The following is a 15,609-nucleotide window of genomic DNA, read 5'->3' on the forward strand; positions in this document are numbered from 1 at the left end:
TAGAGAAGAGATCAGATTCATAGCTTTTGTCAGGGTCTCAAAGGCATCTGTGCCCCTAAAAAGGTCAAGGACTATATTTTAGGTGTTGGTGACTCTGTGTAAGGCCACTGGAGAAATTTAATTTACAGTCCCCTCTTAGAAAGTGAAACTCAAATATGAATTTTACATTGTTTTTGAAGATATATAAATAGTTTTAAGGATAGAATTGATATTTTGGGGAAATCAAATATGAGTAAAATATGTTTTCCTCTTGTCGAGGTTTTGAAGAACGTTAAGAGCAAGGAAAAGTTAAGAATACAGGCTATGGAGTAGATTTCTCTAATTTCAAATATGGCTCTGATATTTCTAGTGAGTCCTCAAGGCAGTTAACTTAGCCCCTCTCTCCTCTATAAAAGAAGAATGATAAGAGTACCTGCCTCCTAAGTTTATAATGAGGATTAAATGCAATAATCTGTAAAAATCCCTTAAAATTCTTCTTGGCATATAGTAAGTACTATAAAAGTGTTTGCTGTGATCATTTTTGTTGCATACTCCCTCAAAAACATTTATAATATATCCCACATTAGATGCCTATTATGAATTGTCAAGGTAATTCTTTTATTGCCTATTTACTTCCATGTTATTGACATGTGAATGATATTTCTAATTTCTTATGACCAGACTTTCCAAAGTTCTGCAGCTGAATTGCCCTAAGTCAGATAACACCAATAACTGAGAATCCCAAATGTACCTGGAGCCATCGAATGATTTTTGAAAGCTTTGGAAAGCATAAAAGTAGAAGGAAACTGACAAGGTTGGTGGTAGGAGCTTTCAAATTGATTGGACACCCAAAATCTTAGAATTTCTGAGCTGGAAAGGATTTGGGGGGTCTTTCCGTCTGACCTTCGAAACACACAGGTGAGGAATCACATCACCCAGTGACTCCAAGTTCAGAGAATAAGTTGGGAGTTACCATGTGCCTAGAGGCGCCATCCCTGCTTTCTGCCTGTATGCTGATAATCTACCACTCATGCTTCTAAGAGAGCAAAGAGGATATGGGCGGCTCGTGGAATTGCAGTATAAGCAGTGATCCCAGAAAAAGTGTATGGTGAGTCAGAAGATTGTTCTGTGCGGGAAAATACCAGCATCGAGAAAAAGGAAAGCTTTGGGAGCAGGAGAAAAGATATGGAGGAGGGCGCATGGGGGCAGGGCAGGGACGGGCTGCACACTGTAGGTGCATCCCATAGAAACCTAATGGTAGGAGTGAACTACGTGAGCTTGGCAGAAAAGAAACGCCTGCTTCAACAGTGCCTGCCGTCCACCCAACATGTGTGAGCTCTGGGGTGAAGGTGAGATGGGGCTTGCCAATCTCCTGTTCCCTTCATTGGTTTTGTTCCCTATTCTGGTAAGAGTACCTTGCTTACTGCCCACGTGTCTAGCATTTTCACTGCCATCATGTCCCCCAAACTCAAACCAGCCACTTCCTTTGATGTGCAACTGAAGAAATGGCAGTCTTTTCCAACACTGGGGTGGGAAGACTGGCTGCTTTGAAATTATTCCAAGAGTGTGTTGAAGTCCAGTGTGGCCTTGTGGCCTTTTAAAATTGTCATTTGAATAGTGTATGCTTTTCACCTTACGCACTAAAGTTCACCTTGCCCTATGAGTGAGACTGAAATAGTGATGAAATGAAGAAGAAACTTAGAGTGATTGAGCACCTACTGTGTGCCAGACACAGTGTCAGACTCTTTACAGACATTTTCATCAATGACTTGTAGTCACCTTCAGTGTTATTATTGTCTCAAGTTTATACCTCAGAGATGAAGGCTGAGGTTAAGTAATTGACACAAGGTCATGTTACTAGTAAGTGGCAGAGCTGGGATCTGAATCCAGGTCTGTTTGATCTGGTTTCATCCTTTGCAGTATGGAGACTTGGAAGAACGCAGCATGCATGCACCCTCTCCACACACAGCCTCCAGACCAGATGGGGTTTGGACTGAAATGCAAAGCAGTGCGAAGCTGTGTCAGATCCTTGGGTTGGAACTTCTTGTTCTGCTCTCTCTCCTCCCTTCCTGTCTCCTTTATTACCTCCTTCTTCAGTGTGCCTGGCCCATGCTGGGTCTTACATATTTGTCAAGTGAACAAATGAAAGAAACTTTTCCAAGCACACAGAAAAGAAAGTAGTGATTATTAATCAGCAAAGATTCAGAAGCCTGAACCATGTCCTCCCAGCCTATTGTGTAGTTTTGGATTGGGTTGTTAGGCAGGTAGGGGAGGAGAATATTTGTTTCTAGATGGCAGTAGTTAGCAAAGCCTCTCCGTGATGTTTTTGTGGAGGAAATCTTTTTAAAATAGACCCTAGGGCATTTGTGACTAGTTGGGCTGACTGTCTACAGGGAGGGGTCTGCGGTTCTGTGCTACTTTTTTAATCCCATTTTCATCCGGTTTTTTGAATGATGATTTATAATTATAGATGTCTTTAATGGCATAATGATCAGAATTGCAAGTGACAGGAGGCCAGGAAAAATGTGCATGTAATGAAGACCTAGTTTATCAGCAGCACTCATGGAGAAAGTCATTTCAGTCGATGTAAAGTCAGCTCGACTCAGTGACATGAAAGTGAGCATGACCTTAAGTGGCATTACTAGAAGCATAGAGTCTGGAATAAGGGAGGCAGTGGTTCTGTTTTCCTCTGCACTTCCTGCTAACGCCGAAAGTATTGATTCCATTCTGGAAACCGCATTTTATTTGAGAGGCCCTTGAACTGTATTCAGAGGTAGTAAGTATGGCCAGAAGCCGCAGATGTATTTCACATTAAAAATTCCTGAGAAGATTGGGAATGATTAGCTTGGAGAAGAAAGAAGACTCAGGTGGGGTGGATCATAGTAGCTGACTTCGATTCAGAGTAAGAAAGAGCTTTGTACTGTCTGAGGTGAAATGGATGGCCAGGGAGAGGCAGGGGTGCCCTGTAATGCTGCTCTTCCAGCAAAGCAGGTGTCTTCTGGACCCTTGATAGTCTTGAGAATCCAAGCAGGCAGGTGGTTGCAGGAAGGGCAGGAACAGAAGCTGGTCTGGGTGGGGCCAGCCCCTTTAGCCAGTGCTTCACAAGGTGAGTGGATGGGACTGGCTGACCAATTTCGTTTGTGAGGTGAAAAAGAGAGAAGAGTCTAAAATGGCCAAGATGTTCTAACTTGGAATCCAGAGAGGATGAAGACTTTCTCTTTGGGGTCATCAGAACGGGAGGGACTAGGAGTAAGCCAGAGGGTGTGATTGGCTGCATGAGAATACCGTTCGGACATGTTGCTTTTGAGGCATCGGAGACACAGTGGCAGTGTCTAAAAGACAGTTGGATGCACTCAGTTTGAACACAGGAGGGAGGCAGGGGCCGGGTGGACAATTTATATAGATAGTAAATCTAAGGATTGGAATGAGTGAGTTTTAGCAAGAACATGTAAAAAAAAGAGCCAAGGGCTGAATTTACAAGAAGTTTCAGAGATTAACAAAGGCAGGGAGGGAACAAATGAAGGTGAAGAAAAGGAGTCACAGTTTTAGGAGAGAACCTGTAGACAGTGATGTTCTGGACCCCAAGGGAGGCTAGTGCTTCGGGAGGAGACAAGGAAGAGAGGGAAGGAGCAGGGAGGATAGCCATCCTAGTTTGGCAAGGCCTCGTGGAGTATCCCCCTCCACTGGGATTAGGGGAAAGCGATAGGAGATAGGCCTAGCTCATAGGAGGTGCTTACGCAACAAGTGCTGAAGGGAAGACACCAGCCGGGCGCCGTGGCTCACGCCTGCAATCCCAGCACTTTGGGAGGCCGAGGTGGGCAGATCACGAGGTCAGGAGTCCGAGACCAGCCCAACGAACATGGTGAAACCCCATCTCTATTAAAAATACAAAAGTTAGCCAGACGTGGTGGTGTGGACCTGTAATCCCAGCTGTTTGGGAGACTGAGGCAGGAGAATCGCTTGAACCTGGGAGGCTGAGATCTTACCACTGCACTACAGCCTGGGTGACAGAGTGAGACTCCATCTCAAAAAGAAAAAAAAAAAAAAGAAAATAAAAGAAAAGAAGAACCAAGAAAGGAACAGTTCCTTTATGTAGGCCCTCAACAAACTCGCTTCTGTGGCCCAGAGCACAGTGGAATGTCTGTGGCTGTGCTAGCCTCTTTTGTGGGTGACTGGTCACTGGGGAGCTTCTCTTGCACAGGGACAGGACTCAGACAGTCCCCACTGTGACTTCAGCCAGTCAACGTGTTCCAGAGATGTGTTAGTTCTGAACTTTTAGCTCAGACTTAGTAATTGGTATTGATGCATTTTTCAATTAAGACTGAAAGGAGTTAGACTTGGAATTTAGTCCGCGGGCTCCAAATTAAACTTGGGAACATGATCCTTGTGAAAAATCACTTTAACTTATCAGTAGTTGGCAAACATTATACAGCAGTGGTTTTTCTGGCTGTGCCTTTGGCTGCATACTAACTGAACAGCAAGCTGTGTCCACTGATTGAATGAAAAAAAAATAATGATTTTGTGTTATAGGGAACTTTTTACAATATGCCAGAGGGACCTACTGGAGCCTCTTTAATCTTGAACAATGCTTGTTTCTTGCAGAGGCAAATTATGCAAATCAGCACTTAGTGTTCCATGATCAATCAGGCCTTTGTTGGAAGTGTTGCAGCGCCAGCACAACAGAATTTCTGTCATCCTGGGAAGGGTGAGGGGGTTGCAAGTCAAACCACTGCTGTGATCAGCAAAGGACACTTGTCGACTGCTTTGAACTCTCCCCACAGTCAGAAGGCAGTCGTTCTTTGAGAAGAATCCCACCATTTTGTACCAGGGTTTTTGTTTTACAGTGTATCGTGCTTTGGGCAATTCACAAAACACCCACGAAGGAACGGCTAGCAAGGCTGTTCTGTGGTGACACATAAAAACAAAGCTGGGCCTGCCGCCTGGGATGGCAGCTGGCAGCCACGCTCCCAGAGCTCCCTTTGTGTGGAATCTGCCTAGAACGCAGTATTTCAGAATATTCCTGGACACAAGTCATCCACGGTGCACGTGTATGTTTAAAAACAATCTCATTGCAGCTTCATCCTGCACAGAATGGTGAAGCTTTATTAATCCTTTGATTCCAGATCAAAAGAAAGAATCAGAGAAATGTTTAAAGTCCTTGAGAAAAATTGTTATATTTTTGAGAGAGGTCCAGTTATTATTGCTGCTCTAATACTTGTGTTGCCATCTAGTGGATAATGCGAAGTGTGTCTCTGCTTTAGGATGTTTGGCGTTTATTGTACCCTATTACTGATTCTTGAAGGGGATAGAAAATCAATTCAAAAAGTTTTTTATAAAAGAAAATTTAATATGGAGCATTAAATGATTATTGGGGAGCCACTTTGGGCTAGGCAGATGCCTGATCAGCTTATGTCAGAGAGACATGAAAACAAAAACTCAAAACAAGATGGTGACATCTCTGCGAGGGATGTATTTGCAAGATGAATCCTTATCCTGGTCTGGAGATAGCAGATAAGCCTTTAGGAGAGGTAACGCCTCAGGTGTAGGAGTGAGTCAGAAGGCCTGATTGGGAGGCGAGCAGGGCTTTGCATCTGTAGACGGCAGCAGAGAGGAGGACACTGGCGGGGCTTGGGCATCAGGATGTGGACTTGATCCTGGGATAAGGGGGAAGATAATGTACAGTTTTAGTCAAGGAAGTTTGTGGGAAGATTCACCCTTCTTCATTGTTTAATCACGTTTTATCTGATTATAAAGGTTATACATACGAATTGCAGAAAAATTTTAAAGTCCAAAAAGTATTAAGAAGAAAGCAGTCTCCAAATCTTACCACCTACAATCATTGATCCTTTGATGAGCAGTCTTTTCGATTCCCCTCTATGTATGTGTACAGCTTTAAGTATGCATTTCATATGTTTTATGTAAATGGATCACACCATACATGCTGTGGGCAACCTCTGTTTTGCCTCGTTTTTCCCCACTAGATAATATGTTTATGGGAATTTCATCCATGTTAGTAGTTCCTGGTGTGGAGTCCATATCAACTCTGTAGATCCACTTACAGGACCAGCTCTCACAGTTTCGCCTATTGGGATGCTGTGTTGCTTTGTTTGGTCTTTCCTAGTAAAATCTTTACCTATGTAAGACCAGGCAAGGTAAGAGAGCCTTTTTTTTCCCCCCTGTCAAATGATCTCATGTAGGGACCACACTACTGCTATTTTATAATAAATTTGCTTTTATAGTAGGTGGGTTTTGTGGAGAATTTCAATGTCTTGATTATTTGGGCAATTAGCCTCATTAAAATATAGCTAGTTAAAAGTGAATAAGATTTATCTTTGCAGAAAGAAGGGGATGAGTCAGATGAATGCCTGTAGTTTTAGAATGGAGTTTAAATAACTTGTTTGGTTAAGTGTTAGCCTAGTGAAGAAGCCAGAGCCTAGCTGATACTGGATTGTGGCTGTTAGTTCTGTGCCCATAGCTATGTAGACAGTGCCTTTCACCTGAACAAGTTAGAGCTCACTGCATCCCTTCTACAGGTCTGGTAAACGCAACCTTCAGCGACTAACTTGTACTCAGATGGGACAGCAGGGTCATCTTTGTGGGTAGACTTGCCGAAGCTGAAGGCACACAGGCACTCGGTTTGAGACACACTGAACAGTCTTCCATTTATTTCAAATCATTTATACAGAGTGTGTTAGTTTATTGTTTTCTTTTCTGCCAAGTTGTGTAATAATGGTGTCTACCCTAAAGGATTGTTAGGAGAAGCAAATAGGATGAATAGCATTTACATTGGTACCTGCCGTATAGAATGCAGTACCCAATAAAAATTGACTATTAACTTGTGCTACTCTTATTTTTAAAAATAGTTTTTACCCACTTTCCTTTGTAGTGAAGCCCAGGGAGATTAAGCAACTTGCTCAAAATTTCAGCTGGCAAAGGTTAAAAGTTTAGTGGAGCTTATAAAATATATGCCTTTCTTCCCAGTCCAGTGGAACTACCCGAAAGAAAAATATAGGAGTCGGCAAGAAAGAGCCAAGTGGAGAACCTGGCTTTAGATTTATGGCCCAATCCGAGTGGTGCATGAGCCAGAATATACCCTCTTGCTGGCTGGCTGATTTGAAAAGAGGAGAGGACAGGGCAGCATACTCTCCCTTCTCCAAATCATGACACAGGTGAGTCACTCCTCTTCCATCTAAGAAGAGTGAGTAAAGGTGGGGACATAGGCCAGGAAGATTGGTCCAGCTGAAGTCTGTCCACACGATGCATGGCAGTGGGGAGTAAGGATCCCTTCATAGTTAAGTGGCAAAGCAGGGAGTAGAACCCTAGCACCTTGACCCACTCCCTGGATTTCTTGCCCATCTTTCTTCTATCTGCCCTGATTCATCCAACCCCCCCACAGAGTCTTTTGCCCAGAATTTCTCCTCTGCCCTCTACCCTCTTATAAGCTAAAAAGTGGATATAGATGAACTCATATGGGGGAGCGAACAATCCTGGATGTTGCTTTCATTACTTGTTTTAACCATGTTTTCAGGTGGCTTGATGATCGATACTCAAAGTGAGCTGGTCGCCATTGTACTGCCAGTCTTTTTGACATTCTTTTTCTTGCTGTATTTGTGGATCTTCTTCTCAGTATCCCTATTCTCAATATCCCTTGCCAATTCAGAGCCCCCCATGTCACAAAACACAAGGAACAGTAGCAGCCAACATCAGAGGAGACAAATGTCAATTCGTGAAAACGTTTTTTTTTTTTGCAGATCTTTCTGTATCCAGTATAGTACATGTTTTTAAAAATCAACATATACAAATACTGTCACAAATACTCTCATGAAGATCAGCTTATTTCTATGGAAAAAAAAATAGACCTAGCTAAGCTAAACATAATGTGAACACTGTAAGTCATACAGATCTGTGATCAGTGCCAGTTCTTCCATTTATTAGCCTTGTGACCTCGCATAGGTTTGTTTCCATGTTTACTAGGTGGGACAGGAGGAGGTAATGTCTAATTCATACGATTGTTATGGAGGGGTGGGGACCACAGAGCACGCATCAAGCAGTTTGTGCACTACCTGGCACACACATGGCAGGTGCTCTCTAAGTGGTGACCTCCATTGGTAAAATCAAGCGTGTTCTGCATGTTGAATAGAGATGTAGTACAAAAAGACAAGAGTAGGTTGATGTTGATATTGCCCACATGGAGGCTCTTAGTTCCCAGGTGTCTTCCTTGCAAATATAGTTGTGACTTGCCAGGGCTCTGTAAATTTGGCAGTTAAGAACTCAAGACTGGTACTTAGACTGGCTGGGCTGGATCCAGGCTTCAACCCACATGTCCCTGAGGAAATTCCTTATCCTCCCTCTGACTCAGTTTTCTCATCCATAGGGCCAGCATGATGGTATCACTGCTTCCGCGGCATTGCTGGGAGAAGTGGATGAGTAGCGCAGGCAGTTCTTTGGGACTTGCACCTGACTGGGAGTGAGCTCTCAGTGAAAGTTTTGTTGTGTTTTTAAGTGATATTGATCCTGTTAAATGGAATTTAAGCATAGATTGCAAGTACTTAGAAATAGAGTAGCCAAAGATTGTTGGGATTTAGTTGTTGAGTAAGGGTTGTTGCTAGTTTGGTAGCAGAAAATCTGTACTTCAAAATGACTAAAAATGGTAAAAGAAGAAAATACTACATGAGAGTTTTTGTGTTTTTGTTTGTTTGTTTGTTTGTTTGTTTGTTTGTTTTGAGACAGCATCCTTGCTCTGTTGCCCAGGCTGGAATGCAGTGGCACGATCTCAGCTCACTGTAACCTCCACCTTCCAAGTTCAAATGATTCTCCTGCTCAGCCTTCCGAGTAGCTGGGATTACAGGCACGAGCCACCATGCCTGGCTAATTTTTTATTTGTATTTTTAGTAAAGATGGGTTTCACCATGTTGGCCATTCTGGTCTCGAACTCCTGACCTCAGGTGATTCACCTGCCTTGGCCTCCCTGAGTACTGGGATTACAGACATGAGCCACCACCCCAGTCCTGAGATTTTTTTTAAATAATGTGTTATTATGGAAAATTTCAAATATATACTAAATTAGACAGACTAGCACAAGGAACTCCCCATGTAAGCATATACTCATCTTCAGTCATCAACATCTCAGGACTGATCCTGTTTCATCTGTTACCTCCCCCTGTATTATTTTGAAGCAAATCCTGGGCATTATATACTTTTACTTGTAAGTCGTTCAGTGTTTATCTCTAAAAGGTAAGGGTTCTTAAAACAAAAACATAGGCCGCGCGCGGTGGCTCATGCACTTTGGGAGGCCGAGTTGGGTGGATCACGAGGACAGGAGTTCGAGACCAGTCTGGCCAATATGGTGAAAGCCTGTCTCTACTGAAAACATAAAAATTACCCAGCCATGCTGGCACACACCTGTTGTCCCAGCTACTCGAGAGGCTGAGGCAAAAGAATCACTCAAACCTGGGAAGTGGAGGCTGCAATGAGCCAGAATCGTGCCACTGCACTCCAGCCTGGGCAACAGAACAAGAGTCTGTCTTAAATAAATAAACTAAATAAATGAAAACATAATCCTAATATATAATATCATTATTACACCTAAATGAAATGTATTATAATTCCTTAATATCACTAAATATTAAATGGGAGATTCTTTAGTGAAAAAACAACAATACGCAGTGGACGTTAAAATGACTTTAACGTCAAACAAAACTAAAAAACAGCAACATATTTATTAATTTAACAGTACTGAGGGAGCCTGTGCTAGTTCAGTGTAATGGTTAAGTGTTCTAGTTCCAGCTCTGTTGGTCTTAAGCATTGGTTTCCTTCCACTAAGAATATCTGTTTCCACAGGTTATCAGAGTTAAGTGAAATAACTCATTTACGGTAACTGGTATAGAGGAGACATTAAATAAATATTACATTCCTTTCCTTTTTCTTTTGTCTACAGTTCAATTCTTGTTTTAAGCTACACTACATGGTAGAAATACAGAATTCTCTATTCTTTGTCCACATCCTTCCTGTCTGGTAGAGACATATTTAATATGGTGGTATAATCAAACCACAGCTCACTGATGAAAACTCTTTTCCATGGTAGACCATCAGTCTGATGGAAGACTGTTCACTTGTGAGGACAGATGATCTTGTGAAGCTGTTAGGTTGATTTTAGTAGATTTTACATGGTGACGCTGTACCTTCTGAACTCACCCCACTAACTTTTCTAAGAGAACCGTTCATTTGCACAAACCACTGGCTTGTCTCTCTTCATTTTTAAAAATTCACTCAGACATCTAGGTGCAGTCTGTCTGGTACATTTGATACCTTTTTGATACAGCTAGTATATCAGAGTATATCAGATCTTGAAGCCTTTTCTGTTGCATCTCCTTTTTTTCTCCTCCTCCCTTTTCCCCCCCGTTACTCCTTTTCCAACATTTAGGCGCTAGTGGGGATACGAAAATGAACAAGACAGAGATGTTAACCTCAAGGAACTGACTTGGAGTCTAGTGAGTATCACAGATAAATACTGCTCGTGTGGAAAGTGCAAACAGTTATCTGTAAAATACAGAGGGAGGTGTTAGGGAAGGCTGCATAGAGGAGGTGTCATTTAAGCGGAGCCTGAAAGGTGGAATGGGGCTGGGATAAAGGAAGAGAAAGAGCAGTCACAAAGACACAGAGCAGTGAAAATGGTGTGTTCCTCCTGCTGTCCAAGCGTGCAAGGTGCCTCGCAACAGGGGTTCAGCCTCCAAAGCACTCCCTGGTTTTAGCCCTTGCATCTTGTCACCTACTTGGTCCCACAGAGACTTTACCAGTGATCCTTTTTTTCCCTGTGCCCTTTTCCCAGGTCATTCTGTGAGATAAAACTGTTAGAAATTGATGCTAGTTTTAGATCCTTAAAATATACTTTTATTTTACTCTGATTTCCTTATTAAACTTTACACCAGAATGGCCTTTCTCTTTTTAGAAGTAAGAGGCACTCTCTTTATGTAAATACTTATTCCTACTTTATCATATTAAGTGACTCTTTCAAAATTAGCACTATATGTGGAAACATTAAAATTCCAAAACATAGGCCAGGTATGGTGACTCATACCTGTAATCCTAGTACTTTGGAAGGCCAAGGTGGTAGGATTACTTGAGCCCAGGAATTTGAGACCAGCCTGGGCAACATAGCAAGACCCCATATCTACAAAAAAGAAAAAAGAAAAATCCAAAGCCTACAACTACTTAACCTCTCGAAAAATGTGAAAATCTAACATGCACATCAGAATTGTATGTACCATAATATGGTATGTCTGCCAGTTTACTCTTAAAAATAGGGCCTAAAAAATAGAAGCCTAACAGTAAATAGATGAGAGCTTGCCCAAGAGTCTTTATAAAGTTAACAGTAGTCATGTGATTAAACAGCCAAATCATTCTCTACAAAGATAATCATATTCTATAATGCTATTTGGAGACTTGGGTATGCCAATGTAGATTAATCAAAGATCTGTTGAACTTTTTTCTTTGTTGTTGATTTGTCATTTTTTTTTAAAGAAATTAATAGAAAATTCAGAGCTCTCACATTTCTAAAGAAATCTTAAGTGTTCTTTTATTTTTTCCATTTTTACCATTTGAAATATCGTACATTGTATTCCTGTTAAGCATTGTACTGACTTATTATACTGATGTTATTTAGTCAGTAATTACTTAACACAACTCTTATCAAGAATTCCATTTAATCCTGAACCAGCTGCACTCTTTTTTAATAACCCCATTTCATAGAAATTTGTCATTACAGAGCATATGAAATTGGGATCACATTTGTTAGACTAACTGCAACCTCTTGTGTAATAATTATGTGCTTGTGGGCCTCTGTGGGGCTTGCTTGCTCCTGGCACTCATCCCCAAGCACCGTCCCTCACTTGTAGACTAGACTAGCTAAAAGTAGGGGTGGGCGGCTGGATCTAGCCTGTATAGTGGATTCCTTTGGACTTTTCAAATTTTTTTATGGAAAAGTTTATAGCTCCTAAAAAAACCTGTTATGGATAGTGAGGCTCTTAGTTTCCTATTGCTGCTGTAACAATGTGTCTTAAAACAACACAGATTTATTATCTTATAGTTCTATAAATCAGGTGTCTAAAGTGGGACTCCCTGAGCTAAAATTGAGGTGTTGACAGGACTGTGTTCTTTTCTGGAGGGTCTAGGGAAGGCCCATTGCCATGCCCTTTCCAGCTTCTAGAGGCTCCCCACATTCCTTGGCTTCTTTTCCCCCTCTTCAAAACCAGCAATGTTGGAATGAGTCTTTCTTACCTTGCGTTACTGTCACCCTCTTTTCTGCCTCCCCTTTCCACATTTACAAACCCTTGTGATGACATTGGGCCTACCCAGATAATCCAGGATAATCTCTCTACTTTAAGGACAACTGATGAGCAACCTTTTTTTTTTTTTTTTGAGACAGAGTCTCACTCCGTCACCAGGCGGAGCAGTGGCACGACCTCGGCTCACTGCAACCTCTGCCTCCCAGGTTCAAGCAATTCTCCTGCCTCAGCCTCCTGAGTAGCTGGGACTACAAGCGCATATCACCACGCCCAACTAATTATTTTGTGTTTTTAGTAGAGACGGGGTTTTACCATGTTGGCCAGGATGGTCTCGATCTCTTGACCTCGTGATCTGCCCGCCTCAGCCTCCCAAAGTGCTGGGATCTGATGAGCAACCTTAACTCATCTGCTGCATTAATTACCTCTTGTCATGTAACGTCGTATAGTTGCAGGTTCCAGGGGTTAGAAGTTGGACATCTTATAGGGGGATGGGACTGGGGAATCTGGGAAACCATTATTCTGCCTACTGTAGCAGGTATAATCCCTCTGGGGTTATTCAGTACCCACTATTTATTTCATATTTAGTAAAAGTTTTTGAGGGTTGGCTTTTTCCCAGGAACTACGCCTGACAAGCTCTGGGGAAAGAGAGGACTCTCTATCCTCTCAGAACTTGCAGTCTCTGGACTAGTCGTTGTGATCATGAAGGAACAGGTGCTGAAATAGATGCACATGTAGCGCTTTATGAGGGAAGGGATCTGACTGTGGCTGGAAGTATAGGGTGAGTACGAGGAGGAAAAGAGGATCTTGAATGAGGAGGAAGAATTTGCCCGGGAGAAAATGATGGGCAGGGCATTCCAGGGAAAGGGAGAAGCATATGCGTATGCAAGTGTGGGGAAGGCCTGGGACCTGGAGGCTGGAGTGGTGCAGGGTGCATGGCAGGGACTTTCAGGGCTGAGCTGTGAAGGGCCTTGAGTGCTGCATTTGGGAGTTTGGACTTTTTCCCATTGTTTAGGCCCTGAGACAATGCATTGGCTGCCCTTTGGCAAATCAGCCTGCAGAGCTGCTTCCTTTGCTGCAGTGTATTTCAAAACCAGAATTCACCACTGTCGATTGTGTTCTTCCCACCCATTTGCCTTGCTTTGCTGGTTTACACTGTTCATGTGGCCCCTAGAGGCAGTTGACTTTTTGACCTCTGGTAGGCAGGGGTGGGGGTAAGGAGATGGAAACCATTGAAGGTTTTAAAACAGAAGAGTAGCTTGGTCAAATTTTGTGTGTGTTGTAATGATCTCCTTGCTTGCATATCTCTTAATTTTTTTCCCAACAGACTTTTAAGTAAGATTTCCTACAGCAGCCCAAGTGGAAAACCGGAACAGGATTGTAAGGAAGGCAGCAGCAGTGCACTGGGAAACACGCTGAATTTGGACTCAGTCCTGAGCTTGAAACCAAGCTCACGTACTATATGTGTTACCTTGGACAAGTCACTTGGCTTTTCCCAAACTGGTTAATGAGAACAATAGTAATCATAGCAGAGCAGGATTGTTGGGAAGAGAAACAGCCCATGAACATGAAAGTACTGATCAGTGTCAGAGATGGTGGACAGTCTCTTAGTCCTGAGGTGCTGTCTGTGAACTACATGAATATTGTGAGCATACTTAATTCTTTTTCTTTGATTTGTTTGCTTACAATGCCTTAGGGTGTTTTTCTGAACCACATTTATAATAAGAGTCTAGACTATGTGGGAAATGTAACTGAACCCATACTGACCTATCTCCAGGCAAACCATGGATGTTTCTTTTGTGACAAATGCTATCTTGTATTTAGGCATCTACTCATGCTACAGTGTTTATTGATCACCTCTGTGCTTCTTGTTGTGCTTAGAACTGTAGGGAAACTGGGCAAGCCCTCCTTGCATAGTTCTGCCACTGACAAAGAGGTGTTTATATAAAAGTTAGGTGACAGTACGTGGCCACGAATAATTGAATGCCAAGAGGGTGGTGTGCAGAAGTCCTTTTCAGTTCAGAGCAAAGTGAAAATTAGCCTGGGTTGGCCTTGACAGAAAACTTCCATGGAAGAGATGAAAGTTCAGCAGACCTTACAAGGCTGGGGCCACGTGTGTTTGGAATGAGTGCAAAGTGTGTAAGAAGCTGGAGTAAGAGGTGGTCAGAAGACCAGCAGGCCACTGGACAATCACTCTCCTCTGGAAACACCTTTGTCCCCATTGACTGTGATCTAAGCTTTCTTCCCACCACTTTTTATTTGTTTGCGAAGTGCTGGTTCCATGCACAGTATCTGACATGTGGTAGGTGATTTACAGTAGGTTTTTATTATACTAGAAACAGCCATCACAAACACAACGCTTTGTACCTGTACCTTTGAGTCCTTTTTGTTCATCCGTGGAAATAGCCCATAGGAAAGATGGAAATTTGCTGTATAGGGATAAATCATTACCACTGAATCTTACCTTTAACTCTCCTGCTCTGCATGGGCCCTGTTTGTAAACCCAACAGCTTCAGCTTTAGAGTCCCGCAGAACACTTGGAAGACGGAATACTTCTCTGTACAATTTTAGCTGTAAGAAAAGAAAAGGAATTCACCTTTATTGAACACTTGCTATGTAATTCCTAGACATGCGTTATCTCATTTCATCTTTAAGTCACTTAGCAATCACCTACTCGTAGTGTCATAGGTCCTGACAATTAGAGGTAGAAGGAGCCTCAGTGAGAGACTGTGGCCCAGGAATGTTAATGAACGTGTGATTGTATGAGAGCCTGAAACCAACGGTGCTCAGTTTGTAGCTTCAGAATCTTTCTGTGGTTTGCATTTTATTCTCTTTTAATTTAAAATTCATTACATGAGTATAACAAATCTATATAAACTGTTTGCTTTCTTTTTTAATTTTAGATTTCTCACATTGGCAAACTGAGAGATTTTCTTCTGGAACACAGGAAAGATTATATTAATGCTTATAGGTAAGTGGATATTTTTTTACCAGAATTTTGATGACTGTGCTCTTTTCTATGCCTGTATTTCTTTTGCGCTTTTTGCCCTCGCCTTTTTCTTAATAACTCAGAGTTGTAATGAGGAAGGCCAGTTTAAAGTCATGAAATCACAACAGCAGTATCTTCCAGTCTATTTGTATCTCTGTATGTACCACTATCTCCTGTCAAATGAAACTCACTGCATGAATACTTAACTGTATTTAAAGTTGGGGACACATGCATTTGTATGCCCTGAACTTGTGAAGGAACAAAGTTTTCAAGCCTCTGCTAAGCTATTTTTGCCCATCTCTTGCTGTCCCAGTCTGTGGCCCCGGTTTTGCTGTTTTGGTGACATTCTTATGAGCACAT

General features: G+C 42.2%; 1 protein-coding gene across 4 annotated transcripts in view; it reads left to right on the forward strand.

Moving 5' to 3' along the window:
* The window catches only part of STX18 (syntaxin 18), a 118,075-nt gene that overhangs the window by 55,585 nt on the left and 46,881 nt on the right, over positions 1–15,609 (forward strand). For 3 of the 4 annotated variants that reach the window (XM_032254184.1, XM_032254181.1, XM_032254182.1), the window contains exon 2: positions 15,164–15,231. In XM_032254184.1, coding sequence (XP_032110075.1) covers positions 15,164–15,231 — 68 coding nt within the window. Of the gene's footprint in view, positions 1–6,960; positions 7,149–15,163; positions 15,232–15,609 lie in introns of those variants that run through there. The other variant, XM_032254183.1, reaches the window with a different exon arrangement.

This window comes from Sapajus apella, unplaced genomic scaffold, assembly GCF_009761245.1.
Source record: "Sapajus apella isolate SASKATOON/1434 unplaced genomic scaffold, GSC_monkey_1.0 scaffold85, whole genome shotgun sequence".
NCBI lineage: Eukaryota > Metazoa > Chordata > Mammalia > Primates > Cebidae > Sapajus > Sapajus apella.